The sequence below is a fragment of the Prionailurus viverrinus genome, chromosome F1 (genome assembly GCF_022837055.1).
Source record: "Prionailurus viverrinus isolate Anna chromosome F1, UM_Priviv_1.0, whole genome shotgun sequence".
Taxonomy (NCBI): Eukaryota; Metazoa; Chordata; class Mammalia; order Carnivora; family Felidae; genus Prionailurus; species Prionailurus viverrinus.
This window is the reverse complement of record NC_062577.1, coordinates 8428039-8453616: the sequence shown is the minus strand read 5'-3', so window position 1 is coordinate 8453616 and position 25578 is coordinate 8428039. Positions and strand designations below refer to the sequence as shown.

Sequence of the window (25578 nt, the reverse complement as noted above, 5' to 3'; positions counted from 1 at the left end):
GGCTTTACTACCTAGAGAGTCACCGGCCACAGGCCAAGCTCTCCTGCCCTAGAACCTTTACGAGCCCTGTTCCCTGACCGAATGCCTACTGGTCTCAGATCTCGGTGTAAATATCACTTGTACACAGACGCTTCTCCTACCATTCTATGACCACAGGCTTCTGTTATTCTCTCTCGATTCCCTTATAAACGAAAAGATTTGTAACTACAGCCGTTCACGTGTTTACTTGCGTAAAGCCTATCTGCCCCCACTTAGGCCGCAGGCTCCATAACTGCGAACATGTGCTCTGGTCATCACTTTGTCCCTGCTGTCTAGACAAGTAGCGAGCACACGGTGGGTGCTCGTCAGCGACTCCCTGAAGGAAAGAGAGGCTGGAGCTCTCTTTGCCGGAGAAAAGGCCCACAGTCACACTGCCTTCCGGCGGGATTATCAGCAACAGACTTCAAAGCAAAACCCAGAATAAAGAAGGGCTGGAGGAAGAACCTGACCTAGACAAGTTGCTACGTCACAGCCAACTGACTGGGAAGCAGCGTTACTTGACACAGCGCTCTTTGTAATTACTGGAAAGACTCACTGGCCACATTTCCCCACATTTCCAAGTGCGTTATCGACAGTTACACTGGGCACAACACAGGAAGCGAGCTGAAGTAACGTTTCAGCATGGCAGAGGGCAGAGCAGGAGTCAGAAGACCCAAGTGCTCGTCCTAATTCCGCAATTTAACTGTGTATTTTAAGGCGGCAGTTCTCTCACAGGGGATGTTTGGAAATTTCTGAGGGTGTTTTTTGTCGTCACAATGATATTAGGCAGTTAAAGACCAGGGACGTTAGATGTTCTGTAACGCACAGGACCATCCTATACGACAAAGTCCAATCCTGCATCCATAAACTTCCAAAGATCTTCTCTGGCATTCATGTGGGGAAAAAGATAACAATAGCAATAAACACAAACAAATACATACATCCATAAATAAGCCAACAATTTATACTGACCTCACCTTAGAACCTAATTCCATTTTACATACAAATACAAAACACACTGACTTTCCGGGCACGCAATTACTTTGCAAATCAAGGAAAGACTATACTTTATTTCATTTGGAACTTTACTAAAGGGTTGTTCACCATTTTTGAATAATTACATCACCAATGGCTGTCTTGATTGTGTTATCTGAGTCACTGGCTGCTCCCTGGTACCCCTATCAGCCTTCACTTGTAGCTGTCACATTCACAGTGATTCGATATGCAAATGTGACTGCTTCATTATGACTTTAGTGCAGTCATATTATGCATATTTCAATACGTACATACTGAAATACATCGTTTATTCTAAATCAATTTCCTTTTATTTCTCTTTTATCTTATAATTAGGACACGATGTTGGTTTACTGGAAAGAAGGTGGGTTATAGTATCTATGAAATTCATTTCACGGTAGTAAAAGGGAGGGGGTGTTAAAAGTATTTGGTTAGAAAAAAAAAAAAAAAAAAAGGAGCAACGAGGGGAAGTAGGTTGAGAACCAGGAACTCAGATCAAGATCCTAAACCACCTAAAGTCTCCTTCTTCATCTATAAAACTAGGGGGTGTGAAGAAACCGTTCCTTAGAGCCTGTCTCCGTAAAACACGACCATTCTATAAGACTACTTCAACAAAAGCCACCTCAGCAATGGCTTTGTGGAATTTTTTGTACCACAGAGATGAGATACTTGGATTCTTAGGTAAAACATGGAAGCAGAAGGTAGACCACATTCACTCCTGACTACTCAGAGTGGAACTAACCACCCAATGGAAAAAAGACAGTCTCTTTAGCAAATGGTGCCGGGAGAACACCTGGACAGCAACAGGCCGAAGAAGGAAACCGGACCACTTTCTTACACGAGACACAAAAAGAAATTCAAAATGGATGAAAGACCTCAATCTGAGATAGGAAGCCATCAAAATCCTACAGGAGAAAACAGGCAGCAACCGCTTTGAACTCGGCCACCACAACTGCTTACTCAACGTGTCTCCAGAGGCAAGGAAAGTAAAAATGAACTATTGGGGCCTCATCGAGATAAAAAGCTTCCGCACGGCAAAGGAAACAACAAAACTAAAAGGCAACCGAGGGAATGGGAGAAGATATTTGCAAATGGCATATCAGATAAAGGGTTAGTATCTAAAATCTATAAACAACTTACCAAACTCAACACCCAAAAAAACAAATAGTCCAGTGAAGAAACGGGCAGGAGGTATGAATAGACACTTTTCCAAAGAAGACATCCAGATGGCCAACAGACACATGAAAAGATGCTCAACGTCACTCATCACCAGGGAAATACAAATCAAAACCACAATGAGATACCCCCTCACACCTGTCAGAACGGCTAAAATTAACAACTCAGGAAACAACAGATGTTGGCGAGGATGCAGAAAAAGGGAACCCTTTTGCACTGTTGGTGGGAATGCAAACTTTGTGCAGCCACTCTGGAAAACAGTATGGAGGTTCCTCAAAAAATTAAAAATAGAACTACTCTACAACCCAGCAATTACACTACTAGGAATTTATCCAAAGGATACAAAAATGCTGATTCAAAGGGGCACATGCACCCCAATGTTCATAGCAGCACTATCAACAACAGCCAAAGTATGGAAAGAGCCCAAATGTCCATATACTGATGAATGGATAAAGAAGATGTGGTATATACAATGGAATACTAGTTGGTGATAAAACAGAATGAAATCTTGCCATTTGCAACAATGCGGATGGAACCAGAGGGTATTATGCTAAGTGACATTAAGTCGGCCAGAGGAAGACAAATATCATATGATTTCCCTCATATGGAATTTGAGAAACTCACCAGATGAATACAGGGGAAGGGAAGGAAAAATAAGATAAAAACAGAGAGGGAGGCGAACTATAAGAGACTCTTAAATACGGAGAACAGACTGAGGGTTGCTGGAAGGTGTTGGGTGGGAGGATGGGTTAAACGGGTGACGGGCGTGAAGCAGGGCACTTGCTGGGATGAGCACTGGGTGTCTTATATAAGAGATGAATCACTGGGTTCTAATCCTGAAGCCAACACTACACTGTATGTTAAATGAATTAAATGAATTAAAAAAAAAAAAAAAAAGAATGGAACTAACCATTAGCTGGTTACATAACATCACTGCCAGTACTTGGGAGATAGGAAATGTATTTTCTCTGAAAGTTAAAACCTTGCGTATTACCATGAAAATAGCTTTTCTTTAGATCTTAGAGTAGTCCTATAAACTATAAATCATACCAAGGACAGTAGATTACAACACAAAATCCTAGCCTAAAAACATAGCTGAAAGAAGCTACCTTAGAAACACAAAACAAAAATTAATTCCTAGAATAACTCATAATTAGATATAGGTAATGCCACCCACACAAAATTATCAAAACTCATAATAAACTCACTGAACTAAATCGAAAAACCTCATGGTGCACAGAGCTCCACTCTTTCTCCCTGGGGAACTGTGTCACAAGGAAACCATTATTATTTTTTGAATTAAAATGGTCTAGGTATAGAATTAAAATTTTAAGATGGTAAAAATACTTCAAAACCTGAAACAAACTAAGTAAGTTAAAAGCAACTTAAAAGGCTCCATCCAACAGTAACAGGAATCTAAAGTTACTTTGGGGGTTCCTGGGTGGCTCAGTGAGTTAAGCGTCTGGCTTCAGCTCAGGTCATGATCTCATGGTTCGTTGAGTTTGAGCCCCTTAGCAGTCGGGCCCTGTCCTGACAGCTCAGAGCCTGGAGCCTACTTCAGGTCCTATGTCTCCTCCCCCTCTCTCTGCCACCCCCGGCTCGTGCTCTCTTTTGCAAAAATAAATAGACGTTAAAAAAAAATTTAAAGGGGCGCCTGGGGCTCAGTCGGTTAAGCAGCCAATTCTTGACTTCAGCTCAGGTCATGATCTCCTAGTGAGTGAGCTCGAGCCCCACATCAGGCTCTGCACTGACAGAATAGAGCCTGCTTGGGATTTTCTCTTTCTACCCCTCCCCTGCTTGCACTCTCTCAAAATAAACTTAAAAAAATTTTTTTAAATAAGTAAGTTACTTTGTTTATGTAAGTAGTTTCCACATTACAGTATCATTTCTTTACAGGGTGCTTTATAATTATTATAGAAACCAAGAAACCAAGAAATCAAGCATTCATAAGCAACTAGCTTCACAAATTCTAAAGTAAGAACTTTTTAGTAGTTTTCTGGCCAAGATTAAAATACCAAGTGGGACTCAAACCCACAGACCATGAGATCATGACCTGAGCCGAAGCCGGATGTTCAACAGACTGAGCCACCCAGGCGCCCCCTTTATGATGTTCTTTTTTTTTTTTTTTTCTTAATTTTTTTTTTTTCTTAATTTTTTTTTTTTCTTAATTTTTTTTTTTTCAACGTTTATTTATTTTTGGGACAGAGAGAGACAGAGCATGAACAGGGGAGGGGCAGAGAGAGAGGGAGACACAGAATCGGAAACAGGCTCCAGGCTCTGAGCCATCAGCCCAGAGCCCGACACGGGGCTCGAACTCACGGACCGCAAGATCATGACCTGGCTGAAGTCGGACGCTTAACCAACTGCGCCACCCAGGCACCCCTATGATGTTCTTAATAAATAACATTCTTTTCTCTAGCTTACTTTCTTGTAAGAATACGGTATGTAATATATATAACATACAAAAAATGTGTAATCAACTGTTAATGTTATCAGTAAGACTTCCAGTCAACAGTAGGCTATTAGAAGTTAAGTTTTTGGGGAATTAAAAGTGACACAATGAGAGGCGCCTGGGTGGCTCAGTCGGTTAAGTGGCCGACTTTGGCTCAGGTCATGATCTCATGGTCCGTGAGTTCGAGCCCCGCGTCGGGCTCTGTGCTGACAGCTTGGAGCCTGGAGCCTGTTTCAGATTCTGTGTCTCCCTCTCTCTGTTCCTCCCCCGTTCATGCTCCGTCTCTCTCTCTCTCCTTCAAAAAAATAAAAAAACATAAAAAAAAAAAGTTACACAACGATTTTCAACTGTGGACAGAGGGTTACTGGTTGCCCTAATTCCCTCACTATTCGAGAGTCAACGGTATATTCCATACCCCCAGTCAAACTCCTAGCCATAAGGAAAGATATAAGGTAATCCTTAAACATTTACACTTATTTTTAGAAGTTCCTTGGAGAGCTCTGTTAAAACTAAAAATGATCTGAGACGGTTCGTATTTTATTTGAGAGCAACTGGGAAACACATAGACTTTAAATCAGAAAAAGTTCTATGTCAAAAAGGCCAGGTGAAGGGCATCGAGTGAGCTTTATGTGCAAAGTACCTAGCGAGGGCTCTGGAAATGATCGTCACGCTTCGTCACACTTTGTCACACTTTGTTCTACATTTCATCACACTTCGTCCTCAGGCCTTTTCTGACCTCTTCTCTCCATCCCCACGTGCGTCTACCCAACTTTCCAGTCAGATAGGCAAGGGTACCACGGTCAGACAAGAAATATTCTTTGTCCCGTAGTGCAGAGACAACTAAATCTCTAATCTGCTTAGTTAATTCTCATAAAACTCCAGGTTTGGGAATCACTGGACGAGAGGTAAGCTTATCTACACGCAGTTCCCCTTTCCTCCCATCGCCACAGAAGCATCTCTCCTGTCTAAGGCTAATCCTCCCTCCCACGATCTGGATCTTAGAAGATTATGAGCAAAGACAAACTGATCCACTGTGTGACTGATCTTAGGGAAGTTACTTAATATCTCTGACCCTCCGTTTCCTCTCACCGAGCAGAATTTTCTGGAGGATTAAATGAGATAATATAAATAAGCTATATGTGAAATAGTAGAAAATACATATATAGGTCTCTGCTTCTAGTTCCTGACAGAGGGCTTCTGAAACCCTTATAAATTTCTAAGTGAGAAGGGCACTTAGGAACATCTTCGGTTCTAATGAGGCGATTCTGGGGGGGGGGGGGGGGGGCTCCTGGGTGGGGGCTGGTCCCCAGAAAGACCAGGCCATGATTAGAAGCTTGGAATTTCCAGCTCCACCCCTCATTTTCCAGAGAGAAGAGAGGGGTCAGAAATGGGAGTTAATAATTGATCATGCCTTGTGAGGGAGCCTCCATAAAATCCTAGTAGGATGGGGTTCCGAGACTTTCCAGGTTGGTGAACACATCTATATACTAGGAGGGTAATGCACCCCAACTCCAAGGGGGCAGAACTCCTGCACCTGGGACCATCCCACACCTCCCCCTATAGCTCTCTCATCCGGGTGTTCATCCATACCTCTGTTACCATATCCTTCAATAAACTGGTGAACATAAGACAAAGCATATTTCTTGTCTGACTATCCATAGTACATTTGGCTACGTTCCCCTGAGGTCTATGAGCTGTTGTCGCAAATAATTAAATCCAAGGAGAGGAGGTCACGGGAACCTCCAATTTGTAGCCAAGATGGACAGAAGTTGTGGGGAACGTAGGGACCTATGACCCCTGGTGGCTGGCACTGAAGACGTAGGGCGAGGGATGGCGGTCTTGTGGGCTTGAGCCCTTAACCTAGGAGATCTGACACTATCCCCAAGTCGATAGTGAGGCCAGTGTCCCAGAATTCTGGGTGTCGGTAAAAGTACCACACATGTGATGTCGGAAACATTTTGAGCGTTGAGAGTAAAGGAGAGACCTAGGAGGAGAAGACTGGAGTTCTTCCAACCCAGGGTCTCACAGTAAATTTTTCCTCCGGTAAAGGCTCAAAGCCTTCCTCTTCCCTCCCCTCTTCCTCCTCCTCCAAAACCTCACACCATTCATCTTCTCCCCTCTCTACAAGGAACTGCTTCCTGTGAGCACGTGATCAACGCTAGTCTTCCCCATGTTAAAAAAGCAAAAAGCACGTGCTCACGCACACCTGTCAACCGCGTGTCCTCTCTTAGGCGTGTCCCTGTGTCTTCTCCATCTAGGAAGCTTTTTGGAAGTCTGGTCTACTCTGTCTCCACCTCCACATCTTTCCTTTACTTCCTAACCATGCAACTTAAACTGCACTTGCAGAGGTGAATACCGGTATCTTAGTTGCTATAACCAATAAATTTTTTAGTCTGGTGGACACCATCACATTCTAAGATCACCTTACAGCACGACGCTGCCCCTTCACGTCCTTCTTGCAAAGCTGTGCCTCCTTAGCTTCCCAGGCACCACGTTCCTGGTTTCTCACCCGCATTTATATTTACCAGGCTAGTCTGTGCTTAGAGAAGCAACTTCATTTATCCACACCGCACTGCTGGGAACTATGGCATTTATTTAGGGCAATACGTGTTTCACTGTTAAAAGAAACGCTATTCGAATGAAATTCTTCCAGGCATCCTTAAAATGCAACCCTATCCCACGTCACTTTTAAAAGTAACACGAGGTAAAAGAAAGAACGTGATAGGATGACACTACTCTTCAGTTATCTAATGCTAGAATAACGACATAGATGAGATAGCACAAGGAAAACTTTGTTGCTAATTAGTTTCATGACCTTAGGTAAATGAACCCTTTGGGCCTTGTCTATAAAATACAGAAGCTAGACTAAGTGATTCTCTACCAATTCATCATAATTCCAAAATGCTATGATTGTACAGAAAAACGTGGCTTTAAAATATATTGCTGTTTTGATTTGTTGTGGACAAAACAATAATTTCAATCCCAACACCGACAACCATTATGCTCCATGAGCTATTTCTAACATTTTTTTCTTAATGTTTATTTATGTTTGAGAGATAGAGAGACAGAGTGCGAGCAGGGGAGGGGCAGAGAGACAGGGAGACACAGAATTTGAAGCAGGCTCCCGGCTCTGGGCTGTCAGCACAGAGCCCGACATGGGGCTCGAATCCACGATCGGTGAGATCGCGACCTGAGCCAACGCCGGGATGCCCAACCGAGCCACCCAGGTGCCCCATCTAAGAGCTATTTCTGATGCTAGGGTCCTGTCTTTGAGAGACCTTCTAGTAAGTTCTATACTTGACGGGTTAAGAAAAAGTGCTCATGGGGGTCTGGAAGAGGAATACTGAACTCTGCCCGGGGGAGCGGTGGTGCATCTTACAGAGGAGGTGACATTTTGGCTGGGCCTTAGGGATAAGGCACGTAATACAAAGTTTCAGTAGAAGATGTCCTGTGAAGTGTTGGAAACACAATTCTGACCTAATAGTAAACACATATGAGTCAATGCGAATGAGCTATTTATTACCCTTCTTAAACACGTTCCATCGATAACACTGTAAACGGAAGTACCTTCCACTGATAGAAGAGAGTACAAACGGAGAAGGGCGTTTTACACTTGTCGTTTCTGTCACCTCTGTGCTGGCGAAGGACGTGCAGTTTCTGGAGCACCCAAATTCTGACCCCCCCTCCAAGGTGCCGTCTGCAGATCCTTTCGATATAATTTTTAACTCAAAAGTGAAAATTAATCCATAATTTTCATCCTAATTAAATAATCAGCAAAAAACAAAACAAAACAAAACAAACAAACAAAACACTACAAAGCAGTCAGGCAGCTCTTGAAAGAAAATGTTCTACTAAAGCCTTAGGAATATACTAAGATTTTATGAACTTTATAATGGATAGTAAGATGTACTCTAGACCCACGTGATACTTTACATGAGATCAGGTTAAGACACTGTGATTCTAAGTGAGCTTTGTATCTCTAACCAATGGGAAGAATGGAAGAAAGAAGTTAATTTAGTTTTACTTAATTTATTATTATTATTATTTATTTGAGAGAGAGTGCTGCACGTGGGGTGGGGAGGGCAGAAGGAGAGAGAGAGAGAGAGAGAGAGAGAGAGAGAGAGAGAGAGAGAATCTCAAGCAGGCTCAACACTCAGCGTGGAGCCCAATGGGGGGCTCGATCCTAAGACCCTGGGATCGTGCCCTGAGCTGAAATCAAGAGTTGGACGCGCAACAGACTGAGCCACCCAAGCGCCCCTGGAAGAAAGAAGTTAATTTTATAATACTCACAATTTTCACACTCAGGCTTGAAACTCCATGATCATGAAGTTCATCCTCAAACAGGAGAACTTCTTCAAAAAACTTAATCTGTTCTCTGGCTTTCAGTTTCTCCGTATCTATATGGTCTGTTGTAGGTACGACCTGAAAGAAAAAATTTCAGAAGGAACACGTGAAAATTTAAGGAGCTGGAGACACAGGAAAACAGTCTTCCCACCAGTCTTTTCTGCATGGCCAAAGCACACAGCTCTACACCTGGGTGTCCTCAGTAGACACAAAAGATGAGGTGTGTGCCTTGCCCCTCAAACGCTGACAACCCTACAGGTGGCTGATACTGTAGCCTTACAAGACAGAGTCAAAATTCTTTAGCTTTCATATAAGTCAAGTTAAAATCAAGTGTTCTGTTTTGATTATGAGAAAAATCAGTCCTCTGAACATTAGTCAGTGTGATGGACGACTGCTATCATAGACACCCAAAGCGGTTTTGTGCGGTGAAAGTCTACTTGTAAAAAAACATTGGTATGGAACTTACAAAAAATTCCCATTAGAGTCTTGCTATGTATTTTAGATTCGCAGCCTAGCTCCCCCAAGCCTACAAAACAGTGTTTTAAATAATAAGGTAAATTAAGAACTTTCCAAGAAATTCTGAGGGAAGAACTCCTAGCATCCTGGGCTTCTGAGGATGCTGGCCGGTTTTTCACTGTGTTATTTCGCAGCTCACGGACACACATATTCACAACCCAACAAGAGCGTCACCAATGCTAATAAGGCAGGTCCTATCGGTAGCTCACTAAATCGGTAGCTCACATCATTCTTTACTCCATCCAATTTCACTACAAAATGTTGAGCTTTTCCATTCTTTGACATAGTTGTATCATAAATTAACACAATGGGGGCGCCTGGGTGGCTCAGTCAGTTGAGCGTCCAACTTCGGCTCAGGTCCTGATCTCGCAGTCCGTGAGTTTGAGCCCCGCGTCGGGTTCTGTGCTGAGAGCTCGGAGCCTGGAGCCTGGAGCCTGCTTCGGATTCTGTGTCTCCCTCTCTCTGCCCCTTCCCCGCTCATGCTCTGTCTCTCTCTGTCTCTCAAAAATGAATAAACGTTAAAAAAATTTTTTTTTAATATTTAGAAAATAATTAGATAAAACATGGGTTAAGGATATTGATTATATTTAATTTATCTATACTATCTTCTTCATTTACAAGGACAAATATATTTAAAACACATTTGCTCTTTCTCTTTTCTCTTTCTCAACTCTTTTCATGTTCTCACTAAACTCAGGCATCTGAAAAGGGGAAAAAAACCAAAACCAACAGCTAAATTTAAAATGTAACAAGTACTTCTGACTCCTAGTATTGTCAAAATGAGTAACCCAGACAAACCCTCTTGCTTAAAAGCTGGACGAAGAAACAAAAATTTCTGAAAAGCATCAAACGGTCAAGATCCTGAAGAATTCCTGGACTGAGATCTGCAAGAGGCCTGGAACCCAGAAAAAGTGAAAGTGAGCCTGTAGTTGGCTGGCTTTGGCCTTGACGTATCTGTAATGGCCGCTCCAGGGGAGAGGCTGGGGTCTGCTAGTTCCTGGCCCCATCACTGCTCAGTGCTAAGGACAGGGACCTTGGAGAATTCCCCGCGCCCCTCCTGAACTGGGGATGGTACCCTATGGGGCCACACTGGTGTCACAGCTTATGTTACAGGCCCAGAAACCTCAAACACGGGTCCCAGACCAGAGATTAGCAAATTAAGACCTGTAGGCCAGATGTGGCCAGATGTGGCCCATCACCCATTTTTGTGTGAACTGGGAACTAAGAATCATTTTTACATTTTTTCAATGATTGGAAAAAAAAAAAAAAAAGAATATTCCAGAGCACATGAAATTCAAATTCATGACATGAAATTCTATGTAAGAATTCACATATATCTCACATTGTGGAACGCACATTTCCACATCCCTAAGTAAAATGTTACCGAAACAAAGCCGTGCCCGTTTGTTTACTTCCTGTCCATGGCTACGTTCAACTACAACAGCACAGCTGGGCAGCTGCTCATAAACCCTCCGGCCCTCAGAGCCTCAAGTATTTCCTACCTTTACAGAAAGTTTGTACAACTATGTCTCTGACTCTGAATACCCTCAGCTGCCTGTCAGAACTGCCTTCTGGGGAAAAACATCATCATCCTGGGACTCAAAACTAAGGAGGTCAGGTCCATCAGGAGCCTGCACACCATAAACCAGAACCAACAGAAGAACAGGCCAATAGGACAAGACCCAAGGGACCCCAGATACTGGAAATGGGGCCCGAGCTGTTCAGCAACAATGCACGCTAGTTTCAAGGAAATCAAAGCTAAGGCTGAAAAATGCCACAATATACTAGGAAATGTATTTTGAAAAAGAATTGTGATCAGGTGAGGGTCCCACTGGAGGGTGGTTGCAATGTTCTATTTTTTTTTTCCTGAGTGGCTACGTTTCACAAATCATTACACTGTAACTTCATGTTTTCGGAGTTGTTTGACAATCGTTAAAAGGCTTAAAAAAAATATGGAACACCGCATTATTGACACCTGACAAGAAAAATGAGCCCTACTTACATCCTTCGAAGAAGTCCTCCCTCACATCAGATGGAGGTTTATGATAAGGAAGTCACTTGATTTGTAGGTGTTTTTAAATTTACCATATAAAGTTAACTAATGCTAAATACTAAGAACCCTATATTAAATTTGTTTCAAAAATGTCCTCTCTAAATATTACCGAAAGCAGTACATATGTGTATGTACACATTGAGATATATATTTGCCATTTATTTATTTATTTTTAAACGTTTTTATTTATTTTTGAGACAGGGAGAGACAGAGCATGAACAGGGGAGGGGCAGAGAGAGAGGGAGACACAGAATCTGAAACAGGCTCCAGGCTCTGAGCTGTCAGCACAGAGCCCGACATGGGGCTCGAACTCACGGACCGTGAGATCATGACCTGAGCCGAAGTCGGCCACTTAACCGACTGAGCCACCCAGGCGCCCCTATATTTGCCATTTAATATATATATATATATATATATATATATATATATATATAAAGTAAGGACAAGAAAGTTTTTTTCTTTTCGTTTTTTTTTTTTTTAAAGTTTATTTACTCATTTTTGAGAAAGAGAGAGAGAGCAAGCATGCACACGAGCAGGGAAGGGGCAGAGAGACGGGGAGAGTGAATCCCGAGCAGGCTCCATGCCGCCAGCAAAGCTCAAAGCCCGACGTGGGGCTCGAACCCCCAAAGCATGAGATCATGACCTGAGCCTAGATGGACAGTCTGACGCTTCACCCACCGAGTCACCCAGGTGTCCTAGGATGCCTTAATAAAACTGCCTTTATGCACACCCCCACCCCCCAAAAAAAAAAAAAAAAAAGTACCAATTGTCATTTTTTCAAGATGAAAAAGTTCCGGAAACTGGCTGCACAACAATATGAATATGCTTATTTACCACTAACTTAATATATTTAGAAATTAAGATGGTAAGTTTTGTTGTTTTTTACCACAGTAAAAAAAAAAAAAAAAAAAAGTTCAAAACATTAAATCACACTGAAGGAGTTGGCAAATGTTCCAACATGCTTTAAAAAAAAATGCTTTTTAAATGCGTGGACATTACACACATTTTATTCCAAAAAAGCAATATAATTAGAAGAGTTAGTCTTCTACTCTATTCTCCTACAATGTCAGTGTACGTATTTAACCGAAAAGAAGAAAATGGCCACATTTTGCCAGGTACCTTTTAGGCATCTGACCTCCTAACATTCCTTAAAAACATTTTTTTAAATGTTTATTTATTTTTGAGAGAGACAGAGACAGAATGCGAGTGGGTTAGCTATTGGCACAGAGCCCGACGCGGGGCTTGAACTCACAAGCTGTGAGATCTGACCTGAGCCGAAGTCAGACGCTCAACTGACTGGGCCACCCAGGCGCCCTATGACCTCCTAACATTCTTATACCATAATCTTTGAGATGTTCCTACGGTGGCCCAGCCAATACATAGCAAAGCTGGATTTGAATGCAGCCAGAACAACTCTATGACTGGCTTTCTTCTCTTAAATTATGCTACAACTCACGAGTAAGAGGTAAAACAACTCAAAAAAGAGTGAGAAAGCACTACACGCACGCATGCACGCGCGCGTGCACACACACACACACACACACACCAGCAGCTCCCAGCAATTAAAAGGCAAGAATTTAAGTGCAAAAGGAAAGGCTTCATTCTAATGCCTCATTCTGACATTCTTACTGTTCATATAAGATATATGCTCCTACACAGGCATATATTTCCTATATACACTACGGCTTTTGATTTCAGAAAGGGTGTAAGCATTAAATAATTTAAAATCCCAAGTAATATTATAGATCAAAAAAACCCTTAGGTATTAAGAAAGTCAAATGCAAAAAATGTGCCCGTGGAGTGATCTTCCACATACAACATGCTTAACAATAAGCTACAGCATTGGTATTATGTTATCAAGAGATACATACTTTAAGATCTTGAACCTATTTCTTCATCCACAAAACGAGGATAAGAAGGCCTATCCTACAAGGTTATTTTGAAGATTAAGCAACAAAGTTTTAGCACTTTTGCCTAGAAAACAGGTACTCAAGGGGCACCTGGGTGGCTCAGTCAGTTAAGCATCCGACGTCGGCTCAGGTCATGATCTCACGGTTCGTGAGTTTGAGCCCCGCGTGTCGGGCTCTGTGCTGACAGCTCAGAGCCTGGAGCCTGCTTCGGATTCTGTGTCTCCCTCTCTCTCTGTCCCTCCCTTGCTCATGCTCATGCTCATGCTCTGTCTCTCTCTCTCTCTCAAAAATAAACATTAAAAAAAAAAAAAAAAAAAGATACTCAATTTTTTAAGAAAGCAAAGGAACGTACTCACAACTCTGTTTAGACCATAAAGCAAGAATAAATATTTAGATACTATATCTACATATCTACTTCTAGTCTTGGTATTTCAATAATATTAATTTAGTTCCCCTGACATTTGAGATATATTATTAATAACAGCAGCTACCATTTATTGAGATCTTGCTGTATAACAGACACTGTGCTAAACACTTTACATATATAATCTTATTTACTTCCCACAACTGCTATTATCCAGTCTACCAAAGTGAGAAACAGTATTCAGCAAGATTAAATTGCTTTTCCAAGTCGAGTGATGGTGCTGGGATCTGAACCCAGGCCTGCCAAAGCCTGAACTCCAGTGAGTAGGTGATCACACCGCTATTTGTCAACAACGCCTCAGAACAAATTGCATTACAGGCGGAAGTTGTCAGGATTGTCTGTTCTCTGCTGTATCCATGGCTCCTAGGACTGGTGCCTGGCACAGAGAAGAGCTCAAGAGCGAGTCAGTGAGTGAATGAATACATGTTCTCTCAAAAAATGTGTGTATTTGTCTCAGAAGCAGCACAGAAAAATAGGTAAAGCTTGGATTATAAGAGCGGCAAAAACTGAGAACTGAATTCCTGCGTTAAGTTCTGTCTTCCCAAGACTAAAAATCTCTGTAGAGACCAGAAGCCCATACACAACTCATCTCCTTAACATTTCTGCCTAAGCACCAACACATGATATAGGGTCTCCAATAGATATTTCATCTACGGTAAAATAATTTTGTTCTCCATAATGTTATCTCTGATCATCAGAGACATGCAACCTAAGCCAGATTGTCATTTCACTCATATGGTCTGATTTCGAAATGTAGCTAAGCTCCCAATACGACACCAACCAAATCCACTTTCCCAGCGTCATTCACCGCGAAGCGAATCTCTTCCTAAGTAGGACTCACACAGATGCAACTTCGCATTATTAATACGGGGCTTTCGAATTCACCTAGAGCTTTCCCACAGATTATCTCCTATCAAAACTCTGATGTGAGGTAAATATGTCTGTTTACCCGAATTACTAATAAATTGAGACTCAGATTCAGTAACTGGCCTGGAGTCATACCAGGTTCACACATAGTGCAGGAAGGACAAAAACATAAGCGGTCTGAACAAAGGTCCTATCTGCCCACCTACCTGTTCATCTGGAAAACCGTAAGCTATTAACTAGCAGGTTTTGTCTCAATCACCCAATTAACCACACCAAGAACAGATACACATTTGAATGCTTCTTTTTTTTTCTTCATGTTTATTGTTGAGAGACTGAGACAGAGCATGAGCAGGGGAGGGGCAGAGAGGGAGGGAGACACAGAATCCAAAGCAGGCCCCAGGCTCCGAGCTGTCGGCACAGAGCCCGACACGGGGCTCGAACCCAGGAGCTGTAAGATCATGACCTGAGCGGAAGTCAGACGCTTAATCGACTGAGCCGCCCAGGTGCCCTTTGAATGCTTGACAGTGATAACGATAACATTAAGGCAGTTTGCCATGGTTACTTTTGAGAATAAAAATTGTTTCACTGTGGCCTTCTTACTTTCGGCTTATAATCAATTAGCAAAACACCTTCACATTAGGTTCTGAGGCTTCCCCTCACTAGAAAGAAAGTGGGACGAAAGCAGTAGCAAAAATAATCCATTACTAGAAAGTTCTAATGCTGAGACTGTCCAAGACAGTTAATGACTTTATCATAAAAGCAAAAAATAAAGATTTACCTTTAACTTAAGTGATTCTCCAAGTAACGTTCCCTTATAATCCGTTGTGTAGGTCCAATCGTATGGTTTAATAACTTCCTTGGAGTGTTCGCCCTCCGTCCTCAAATATTAAAATGAGAAGGATCAGATTCAGTGATGCAGAATATAGACTGTCTGTATTCATATATCACACCAAGTTACACTCTACAAATAATGCAAATATCCTAATCAATACATACATATACTTGTCATAATTCACTAATACAAGATCCTTCTTGGTTTGTCTGCATATTTACAGTTATTAAACTTGTCATATGCTGATGTGGTCTCTCCAATTAGTTAGTATACTCCTTGAGGACACAGTTTAAAGGCGTCATTGGGGCACCTGGGTGGCTCAGTCGGTTAAGCATCCGACTTCAGCTCAGGTCAAGATCTTGCGGTCCGTGAGTCCGTGAGTTCGAGCCCCGCGTCGGGCTCTGGGCTGATGGCTCAGAGCCTGGAGCCTGCTTCTGATTCTGTGTCTCCCTCGCTCTCTGCCCCTCCCCCGTTCATGCTCTGTCTCTCTCTGTCTCAAAAATAAATAAACGTTAAAAAAAATTAAAAAAAAAAATAAAGGCGTTATTATACTTCTTGGTATCTTGCAAGGTACCTAGTATACGACAGGCACAAAGTAAATAACTGCCGATTTGATTATCAAAGAAAACACATTTTTCTTTATTTTAATGCTCCTCACATTTACAGTTCAAATCATCAGTAAACATTTTTCTTCAAAAACAGGAACAGTGAAGTACACAGCCTATTGTGTCTTCACCAAGGAACACTGAAAGCTCAAAAATGTAAACCTTGCATGGCTCAACTCAATTTAACCCAACAAGTATTTAAAAGGTAGGGTAACTAATCTCCGTTTTATGGATGGGAAAAATGACTTCTAGAATGATCCAACTGTTAAGTTAATAATAATACCTGCCCTTCACTCTCATAAAATACACATATCATGACAGAAGATTTCTTTCAACTCTTCTTTTTCATTTTTTTTTTAATGTTTATTTATTTTTGAGAGAGAGAAAGAGAGACAGTGCAAGCAGGAGATGGGCAGAGAGAGGGGGACACACTGAATCCAAAGCAGGCTCCAGGCTCTGGGCTGTCAGCTCAGAGCCCGACGTGGGGCTCGAACTCACGAACCGCAAGATCATGACCTGAGCCGAAGTCAGATGCCTCATCGACTGAGCCACCCAGGCGCCCCACTCTTCTTTTTCACTTAACCCATAAATGTTGAGATTCTTACCTGCTTTCCTGCCACTCTTCGGCACAGGCTACTTTAAGCATTCCTTGATAGTTATTTACACATCTTAAGGCATCCGTAGCGTTGAACTCAATCCCAAAGCCAGAGCCGTGCTGGATTCTTAAAACGTTGTCTCCAAACATCATTTCAGGCAGAGATGGCATATGTAATTCATCGGCTAACCTATGCAAAACCAAAAGTCAGGTAATATTTCCAATATGTGTATAATTATAAAGTGTGCAACAGAGGCAAACATTTAAATGTGCCCTGAGTAAAGTTCTAAGGGACCCCAAAGAAGGCACGGGACTTTAGTGCAAGTGTTCTACGACAGCCACTTTAGCAGATCAGAAGGTTTTCTTTTCAATTTTCTTTTTTTTAAGACTTCTGGATTTTTTTTTTAATGTTTTTTTTTTTTAATTTATTTTTGAGACAGAGAGAGAGAGAGCATGAACAGGGGAGAGGCAGAGAGAGAGGGAGACACAGAATCTGAAGCAGGCTCCAGGCTCCGAGCTGTCAGCACAGAGCCTGACACGGGGCTTGAACCCACGAACCGTGAGATCATGACCCGAGCCGAAGTCGGACGCTCAACCGACTGAGCCACCCAGGCGCCCCTGGATTTTTTGTTTTAATGTTTATTTATTTTTGAGAGAGTGAGCATGAGCGTGAGAGAGGGGGAGAAGAGGATCCAAAGCAGAGGGCTCCATGCTGACAGCAGAGTGCCCGACACGGGGCTCAAACTCATGAACCCTGAGATCAGGACCTGAGCCGAAGTGGGCCACTTAACCGACTGAACCACCCAGGTGCCCCGAGACTTCTGCATTTTTGAACAGTTACACAGCTATTATTGTTAGGTAAGGTAAAATAACACTATATTAAAGAATATATTCTTACATAAATCCAGTAAAAGATCACACATATCCTAAGACCACAATTACCCTCTTTCTAATTGCTTTAATTTATTTCCAATCAGACATACCAATCAAGTCTTGCATACATACTAAAAACAAACAAGCCAAGAAAACTACATGAACAAATTAAACAATGGAAAAAAATACTGATTCCTACTAGAAACATCTATTTCATTCCTGGATCATCAAAGGCCCACCACTTTCAAGAATAAATATGGGTTCCAATCCTCCTATGACTGCCTAGGAGATGACCTAACGTACCATAGTCTCATGTTTCCATAAGCTTCATGTTTCTGGTAGACTTTTTGTTCTTACACAATTATATTAATTAAAGTTATGAAGAAAATACAGCAATTAAAGATGCTGTCTCTTGTAGGAAAACAACTTTTCCAGTATAATTCTCAACTTGTCACGTTTTATTTTTTTTAATGTTTTATTTTATATTACAGAGAGAGAGAGAGAGAGAGAGAGAGAGACAAAGCGTGAGCAGGGGAGGGGCAGAGAGATGGAGACAGAATCCGAAGCAGGCTCCAGGGTTCAAGCTGAGATAACTCAACACAGAGCCCGACGCGGGGTCGAACTCACAAGCAGTGAGATCATGACATTAACCAACTGAGCCACCCAGGTGCCCTGCCTTGTCACAAGTTTTAAAAGGTGGTAATGAAGAAGGCAAAAGCACCAAGGCTGATGAGGGAAACCAGCACTTGCTTACATGGATTTCTGGAAGGATTGTGAAATCTACAGTCTATCCCCTGGGGCACCAATTAGGGAGAAAGCACCAGGAATTTCATCAAATTTATATTCTGACTCCAAAGGGCAGCAATGGGAAATCTGTAATAAAAAAATAATCTCCAATGCAGAAAAGAGCTATACACATTGACATTCAAAATCATCTTATTTATAATAGTAAATGAGAAATACCTGGAATGTCCAAATATAAGGAAATAAACCATAATGTAAACTTCGGTCTATCCATATGATGAATGAAACATTATAGAATCGTTAAAAATGTTTATTTAAGGGGCGCCTGGGTGGCGCAGTCGGTTAAGCATCCGACTTCAGCCAGGTCACGATCTCGCGGTCCGTGAGTTCGAGCCCCGCGTCGGGCTCTGGGCTGATGGCTTGGAGCCTGGAGCCTGTTTCCGATTCTGTGTCTCCCTCTCTCTCTGCCCCTCCCCCGTTCATGCTCTGTCTCTCTCTGTCCCAAAAATAAATAAACGTTGAAAAAAAAAGTTTATTTAACAAGAAAATATAATAATGTAGAAAAATGTTTATGACACAATAGTAATAAAAAAGTGGACACATATTTATTACATCTGTGTGTGTATGTATGTGTGCACCTATCAGTGATTTAACATTTTAAGCTGCACATCTTTAAGATATCTAATAATGTTAATTGTTCATCATAAATTTAAGTAAAATGTATTCATTATCAGGAAATAGAAAATATTGGGATGCCTGAGTGGTTCAATCGGTTAAATGTCCGACTTTTTTTTTTTTTAAAGCATTTATTTATTTTTGAGAGACAGAGCGTGCGTGGGGTAGAGGCAGAGAGAGGAGACACAGAATCCGAAGCAGGTTCCAGGCTCTGAGCGAGCTGTCAGCACAAAGAGCCCGACGTGGCGTTCGAACCATGAGATTATGACCTGAGCTAAAGTCTGACGCTCAACTGACTGAGCCACCCAGGCGCCCGAAGTGTCTGACTCTTGATCTCAGCTCAGGTCTTGATCTCGGGGCCGTGAGTTCAAGCCCCCACGTTGGGCTTTGCGCTGGGTGTGAAGCCTGCTTAAAAAAAAAAAGGAAATCGAAAATATCAAGTACTAGAGAGATTAACACACCTATGTTCCTAGCAGCACTATTCACAATTGCCAACATGTGGAAACCACCTAACATCCACTCACAGATGTACAGATAAAGAAAACATGGTTTATCCACACAACGGAACACAATGCAACCTTAAAAAAAAAGAAGGAAATTCTGCGATATGCAACAACGTGGAGGAGCCTTGAGGGCCTCATAAACCAGTCCCAGAAAGACAAACGCTGCATGATTCTACTTAAATGATGTATCTAAAATAGTCACATTTACAGAATCACAAAATGGAATTGTGGGGGCGCCTGAGTGGCTCAGTCAGTTAAGCGTCCGACTTCAGCTCAGGTCACGATCTCACGGTCCGTGAGTTCGAGCCCCGCGTCGGGCTCTGTGCTGACAGCTCGGAGCCTGGAGCCTGCTTCGGATTCTGGGTCTCCCTCGCTCTCTGCCCCTCCCCCACTCACGGTCTGTCTCTATCAAAAAATGAATAAACGTTAAAAAAATTTTTTTTTTAAAAAGTGGAACGGTGGTTACTAAAGGTTGGGGTCGGGTGGGGAGAGAAGTTACTAATCAACAGACACAAATTTTCAGTCAAGCAGAGGAATAAGCTCTAGAAATCTGCTGTACCTGTAGTTAATAACAAAGCACTGTAAACTTAAAAACGTGGAAAGAGGGGAGCTACAAAAGACCCTGAATAGCCAAAGCAATCTTGAGAGAGAAGAACAAAGATAGAGGTATGATGCTCCCTGATTTCAACAAAGCCGTAGTAATCAAAACAGTACAGTGCTGGCTCAAAAACAGACACACTGATCAATGGAACAGACTAGAGAGGCCAGAAATAAGCCCACACTTATATGGCCAATTCATCTCTGACAAAGGAGGCAAGACTATGCGAAGAGGAAAAAATAGTCTCTTCAATAAGTGGTGTAGGGAACACTAGAAAATTACATGCAAAAGAATGAAACTGAGCGTTGCCTGGGTGGATCCGTTGATTGAAAATCCGACTCTTGATTTTGGCTTAGGTCATGATCCCAGCGTCATGAAATCCAGCCCTGTGTCGGGCTCCATGCACTGAGCATAGCGCTTGCTTGCTTGAGATTCTCAATCTCTCTCCCTCTCCCTAACTCATGCACACACACGCTCTCTCTCTAAAATATAAATAAACAAAGAAAAAGAATGAAACTGAACCACTTTCTTACACCATACACAAAAATAAAATCAAAATTCAAAATGGATTAAAGACAATTTCATTGTAAGCCCAGAAACTATAAAACTCCTAGAAGGAAATATTGGGCAATAAACTCCTTGACATCAGTCTTAGCAATGTTTTTTGGATCTGTCTCCTCAAGCAAGGGCAACAAAAACAATAAATAAATGGGACTCCATAAAACTAAAAAGCTTTTACAGAGCGAAAGAAACCATCAACAAAATGAAAAGGCAATTTACCCAATGGGAAAAGATATTTGCAAGTGAAATAACCAATAAGGGATGAATATCCAAAATATGTAACGAACTCACACAACTCAATATAAAAAAAAAAAAAAAACACCCAAACAATCTAATTAAAAATGGGCAGAGCAGCTAAAAAATAAAAGTAAAAATGGGCAGAGCAGCGGAATAGACATTTCTCCAAAAAAGACATACGGACACATGAAAAGATGCTCAACATTACTAATCATCAGGAAAATGCCAATCAAAACGCTATTGAGATATCCGCCTATCAGAATGGCTAAAATTAAAAAGACAAGAAATAACAAGTGTTAACAAGGATGTGGAGAAAAGGGAACCCTCATATACTGTTGATGGGAATACAAAATGGTGCAGCCATTTTGCAGTCTATGGAAAAGACTATGGAGGTTCCTCCAAAAATTAAAAATAGAACTACCATACGACCCAGCAATTGCACTTGTGGGTATTTATTTGAACAAAACCAAAACACCAATTTGCAAAGATATATGTACCCCTATGTTCACCGCAGCATTATTTACAATAGCCAAGATATGAAAGCAACTGGTGTCCATCGAAGGATAAATGGATAAAGATATAAATATAGACAGATACATACACACACACACTTCCGAGAAAAAAAAGTGCAAACTCCCAAGGGGGGAAAAATTTATTACAAACATAGATCTCATGTTAAGTATTTCTACTACAATAAAGCAAAATTTAAAAAAATTTTGTTTAATGTTTATTCATTGTTGAGAGAGAGAGAGAGAGAGAGAGAGAGAGAGAGAGAGAGACACAGGGGAGAGTGCATGGGGGAGGGGCAGAGAAAAGAGGGGACAGAGGATCCAAATTGACAGCAGAGAGCCGGGTGCATGTCAGGCTCGAACTCACAAACCATGAGATCATGACCTGAGCCCAAGTCTGACCAGGCCACCAAGGGGCCCCTAAACCAAGATTAAAAAAAAATTTTTTTTTAATACTTCAAAGATTAAATAAGATGAAGACTGAATGTATTAGAACAAAAATTCCATAAAAAAGCAATTAAATAAATTTTAACTACTTAATGGAATAATGCACACATGAAATAAGATGTGATTCTGAATTTTCCCCAATATACCTGAAAAAATCTAGGGGTCTTACAAAATACTCCGGTTATGTACATAAAATAATTAGTCACTAATTTACATTGCTAAACCATCCTTTCATGACTCTTTTTCCCTGGTGACTTCCTCTGCCTGAATCTTAAAATACCCTAGGGTTCCCTAGGATACCATCCCATAACCTTTCCTTGTCTTCAGGATGACTTCTACATGATCCTAGTTCACGCCCAAGGCTCCAGGTGTCAACAATAAGCTGATGATTCCCAAATCTAAACCCACCGACAGTCATTTTTTGGAGTTCCAAGACAAATGCCCACCACTCTAGGACCCCACGCGACTCACACTTCAACCATCTCAACTCATCCTCTAGTCAACAACTGCCCCCATCTGTTCCTCCTCCTGTGCCCACCGTGTTCAATGGCGACGCTTCCCATTCCTATTCCCAAGCCAGAAATCTTCTCATCGGCATAGATTTCTCCTCTCTCCTCCCTCCTCCTGCCAAGTGGCCATCCAGGCACTTAATCTCCTGAAACCTCTCCTCTTCTCTGCCCTTTCTAACTGGTCTCCTTACCCAGTCCTGTGGCCTTCCGATCCATCCTCCGCATCACACACACACCCCCCAACCCCCGAGAAATCTTTCCGAGTGCACATCTGCCCATGTCACTCCTTCGTACAAAAGGACACCGGTGGGAGCCCCCATACGATACCAACTCCTTAGCCTGGCATACAAATTCCCTCAGTAGCTCCACTCCCTGGGGCCCTCCCATTTCCCACTACTCCCGCTCTGGAACCTCTCGCTCCAACCAGGCAGAAACGGTTCTTCGAACAAATGGAGGCCCGCACTCTCCCCGGCCTCCCGGCTTTACACGTGTCCCCTGACAGCCCCAAACTCTGTCCAGATCCTGTTCAGGCATCACAAACGCCTCACGGCTCGCCCCATGCCTGGCCTCCCGGCTTCACACACGCGACCACCCCCACCCCGTGCCTCTGATTTTTATCAAGATCCACTCGGGCATCCGAATTTCCCGGACGCCTTGTCCCCTCTCAACGATCTCAAATAACCTCGCGTACACGTCTCTATCCGTTATTCACCCGGCATTACAATGGCCTCTCCGTCTCTCTCCTAAGACGGTGAATTCCTGCAAGAGGCTCTTTCATCTGCCGTATCTCAAGCGCCTGGCACAGCACCTGACGCGCTCAAAAGCCAAGCACGTGTATCATCCCCGCTATCGACCCCCAAGAAAACCGGTCCCAGCCACTCAGGAAGCAACGGTCTAAAGGTGTGGCAGGCTGGGGCAGGTAGGGACCTGCGGCGAGGGCGAAGTCCGCGGGAACAGTCAAGCGCCGCTCAAACCCGGGCGGAGTGACAGTTGCACGAAGGCAGCGCCTGGCGAACCCCCCACCGCAGGGCGGGAGGTGGCGACAGGATTCTCTCCCGATGTCATTCGAAGGTCCCGTCCTCAGGGACGGAGCCTCCGCCCCGGGGAGGGTTGGGGCTGCGTGCAGCTCGCCCTGCCTCCCGCCCAGGCCCAGCTCCCCGGCCGGCGCCCCGCGCCGCGTCGCGTCCCGAGTCCCGGAGCCTCACTTCTCCACATCCGCTGACTTCATGATGTGGGTTTTGGCCGCCGTCAGCTTCCAGGGCCCGAAGGAGAAGTCCTGGTGGCTGCTCTGGAAGCCGTGGATCATCATGGCCGAGGCGGCGCCGGCGCGGGCCTCGCGGAACAGGCTGGAGCAGCGGCGGCAGCGGCGGCGGCCGACACCGGTTCCTCCGCCTCCGTCCAGCCCAGCCCCCTCGGCTTCCGAGCCGTCCATGCCCGGCCCCTTCCCGCCCCGCCCCCTGCCGGCCGACCCGGACGCAGGCCCTCCTTTCCGCCTACCCCGCCCTTTCGATTTTTGCTTCCGGGACCAGTCGCCAATGTTGCGTGACCCACGTCTTACGTCACGATGCACCGGAAAACAGCATAGGGGAGAAAACGCTGAGGGGCGGGGCTTCGGCGGCAGTGGGTGTGGTCAGGGACGCACCGCCCGCGTCCCCGGACTCGTTGGATCCGCATCCTATACTTGGTGGTAGCTCCGGGAGTACTTAAGGGCATGCGGGAGGTGGAGAAAGCGAGTTCTACAAGGCCTTTCCGGACCTCGCAAAGCGGTGTGATTACCTTGCATTTTGGCGAATCTTTGTGCAAAGGAGGGGCCCCTATATTCTTCTGTTGAGGCCACAAAGCAGAAATCCTTGTAATTCAGGAGGTCCTGCACCAAGCGTTACATGATTTAGAAGTGGACACGTAACTACTGTTAATTAAGACAGACTCCTGTCAAAAATTCCATCCTTCGGACAGGTCAGGGCTCTCCTGGTCCAGGCCCCTGATATGGTGGAAGTAATACCGGAGAGACCGGTGCTAAATCCACTTTTGCAGTGCTGTTTTGTGCATCCTTGGGCAAATCACTTAACTAATGATTTGGGGTTCAGTTGCCGCAAAACGGCATGGCTTGGTGTTAGGACATTTCCCAAATCTGTCTTTCCGGTCTCATTTCCAGAAATTCCCTCTTAGCCCTACCCATCTGCACTCAGCCTTACTTCTAAGCCCTTATTCTTGCTGTTCTCTTAAACCTATTAAGCGTATTCAGACCTATCCCGTTTCAGACTCAACCCAGCACCTTTTAAAAATATAGATAGATTCTCCAGCCCCTGGGCCTCACCCTAGCCAAGGAATGATTTGCCTTGATCAGTTACGTCTTCGAAAGGCTTTTCCTAAACCTTGGAGCTGGATTTACTTCCTTCTTTCTCTGGGCCAACATGTTTATTTAAATCAACTTCAGTGTCCACTCATCCAAATGATTGTCAAAATGTAAGCACCTGCTATTTGCCAACTATTCATTTTACTACAAAAATAGCACTCTCACCCTGTCTTATAACAGAGCTTGACAATGGAATTCCTAGACATGATTTCAGCGATACAAGGCAGGACTGCCTTCCCCTTGAAATGTATGTTATCTATCTATCTATCTATCTATCTATCCAATTTCATCTAAAATTTCAAATACTCCTAGATAGGGCAATGGGCCACTGATTTGCTTAATCAGTCATTTACATCTTAGTCTAAATGATTTTATTATAGCATTTCTGTTAGCTGGCCTTGACAGAGAAGTACCAGGCCACACTATCCAGACCGGAGTCAGTGCTTTCCCACCTACCCTTCCAAAACATTTGTCCTCCTCCCAGATTTTCCTAGGCAAGATATGATGAAGACTGCCCACTAGAAGGAGTTTTTAATTTAAATTTAAAATCTAACATTTCAGCCCGTTGTCTCTATGGCCTCCAATTCAGCAACTTATTAGAGTTTTTAAGACTAAAATTCTTGAGAGTACAAAGAAACAAATCTTTAAAGGTACAATTTAAAGCACTCACACATTAAAGGAGTGCCTGGATTGCTTAACTGGTTAAGCATTCGACTCTGGGTTTCAGCTCAGGTCACAATCTCACGGTTCATGAGTTCAA

At 43.1% G+C, this 25578-nt stretch overlaps 1 protein-coding gene across 1 annotated transcript in view; it reads right to left on the bottom strand.

Annotated features, from left to right (window-relative positions):
- Window positions 1–23900, bottom strand: part of TIPRL (TOR signaling pathway regulator) — a 32264-nt gene extending 8364 nt beyond the window's left edge. The window contains exons 1-4 of the mRNA XM_047839667.1: window positions 23668–23900; window positions 16817–16996; window positions 15553–15652; window positions 8951–9082 (exon numbers count right to left, since the gene is read on the bottom strand). Coding sequence (XP_047695623.1) covers window positions 8951–9082; window positions 15553–15652; window positions 16817–16996; window positions 23668–23894 — 639 coding nt within the window. The 5' untranslated portion in view covers window positions 23895–23900. The remainder of the gene's footprint in view (window positions 1–8950; window positions 9083–15552; window positions 15653–16816; window positions 16997–23667) is intronic.
- Between the last annotated feature and the right edge of the window lie 1678 nt (window positions 23901–25578).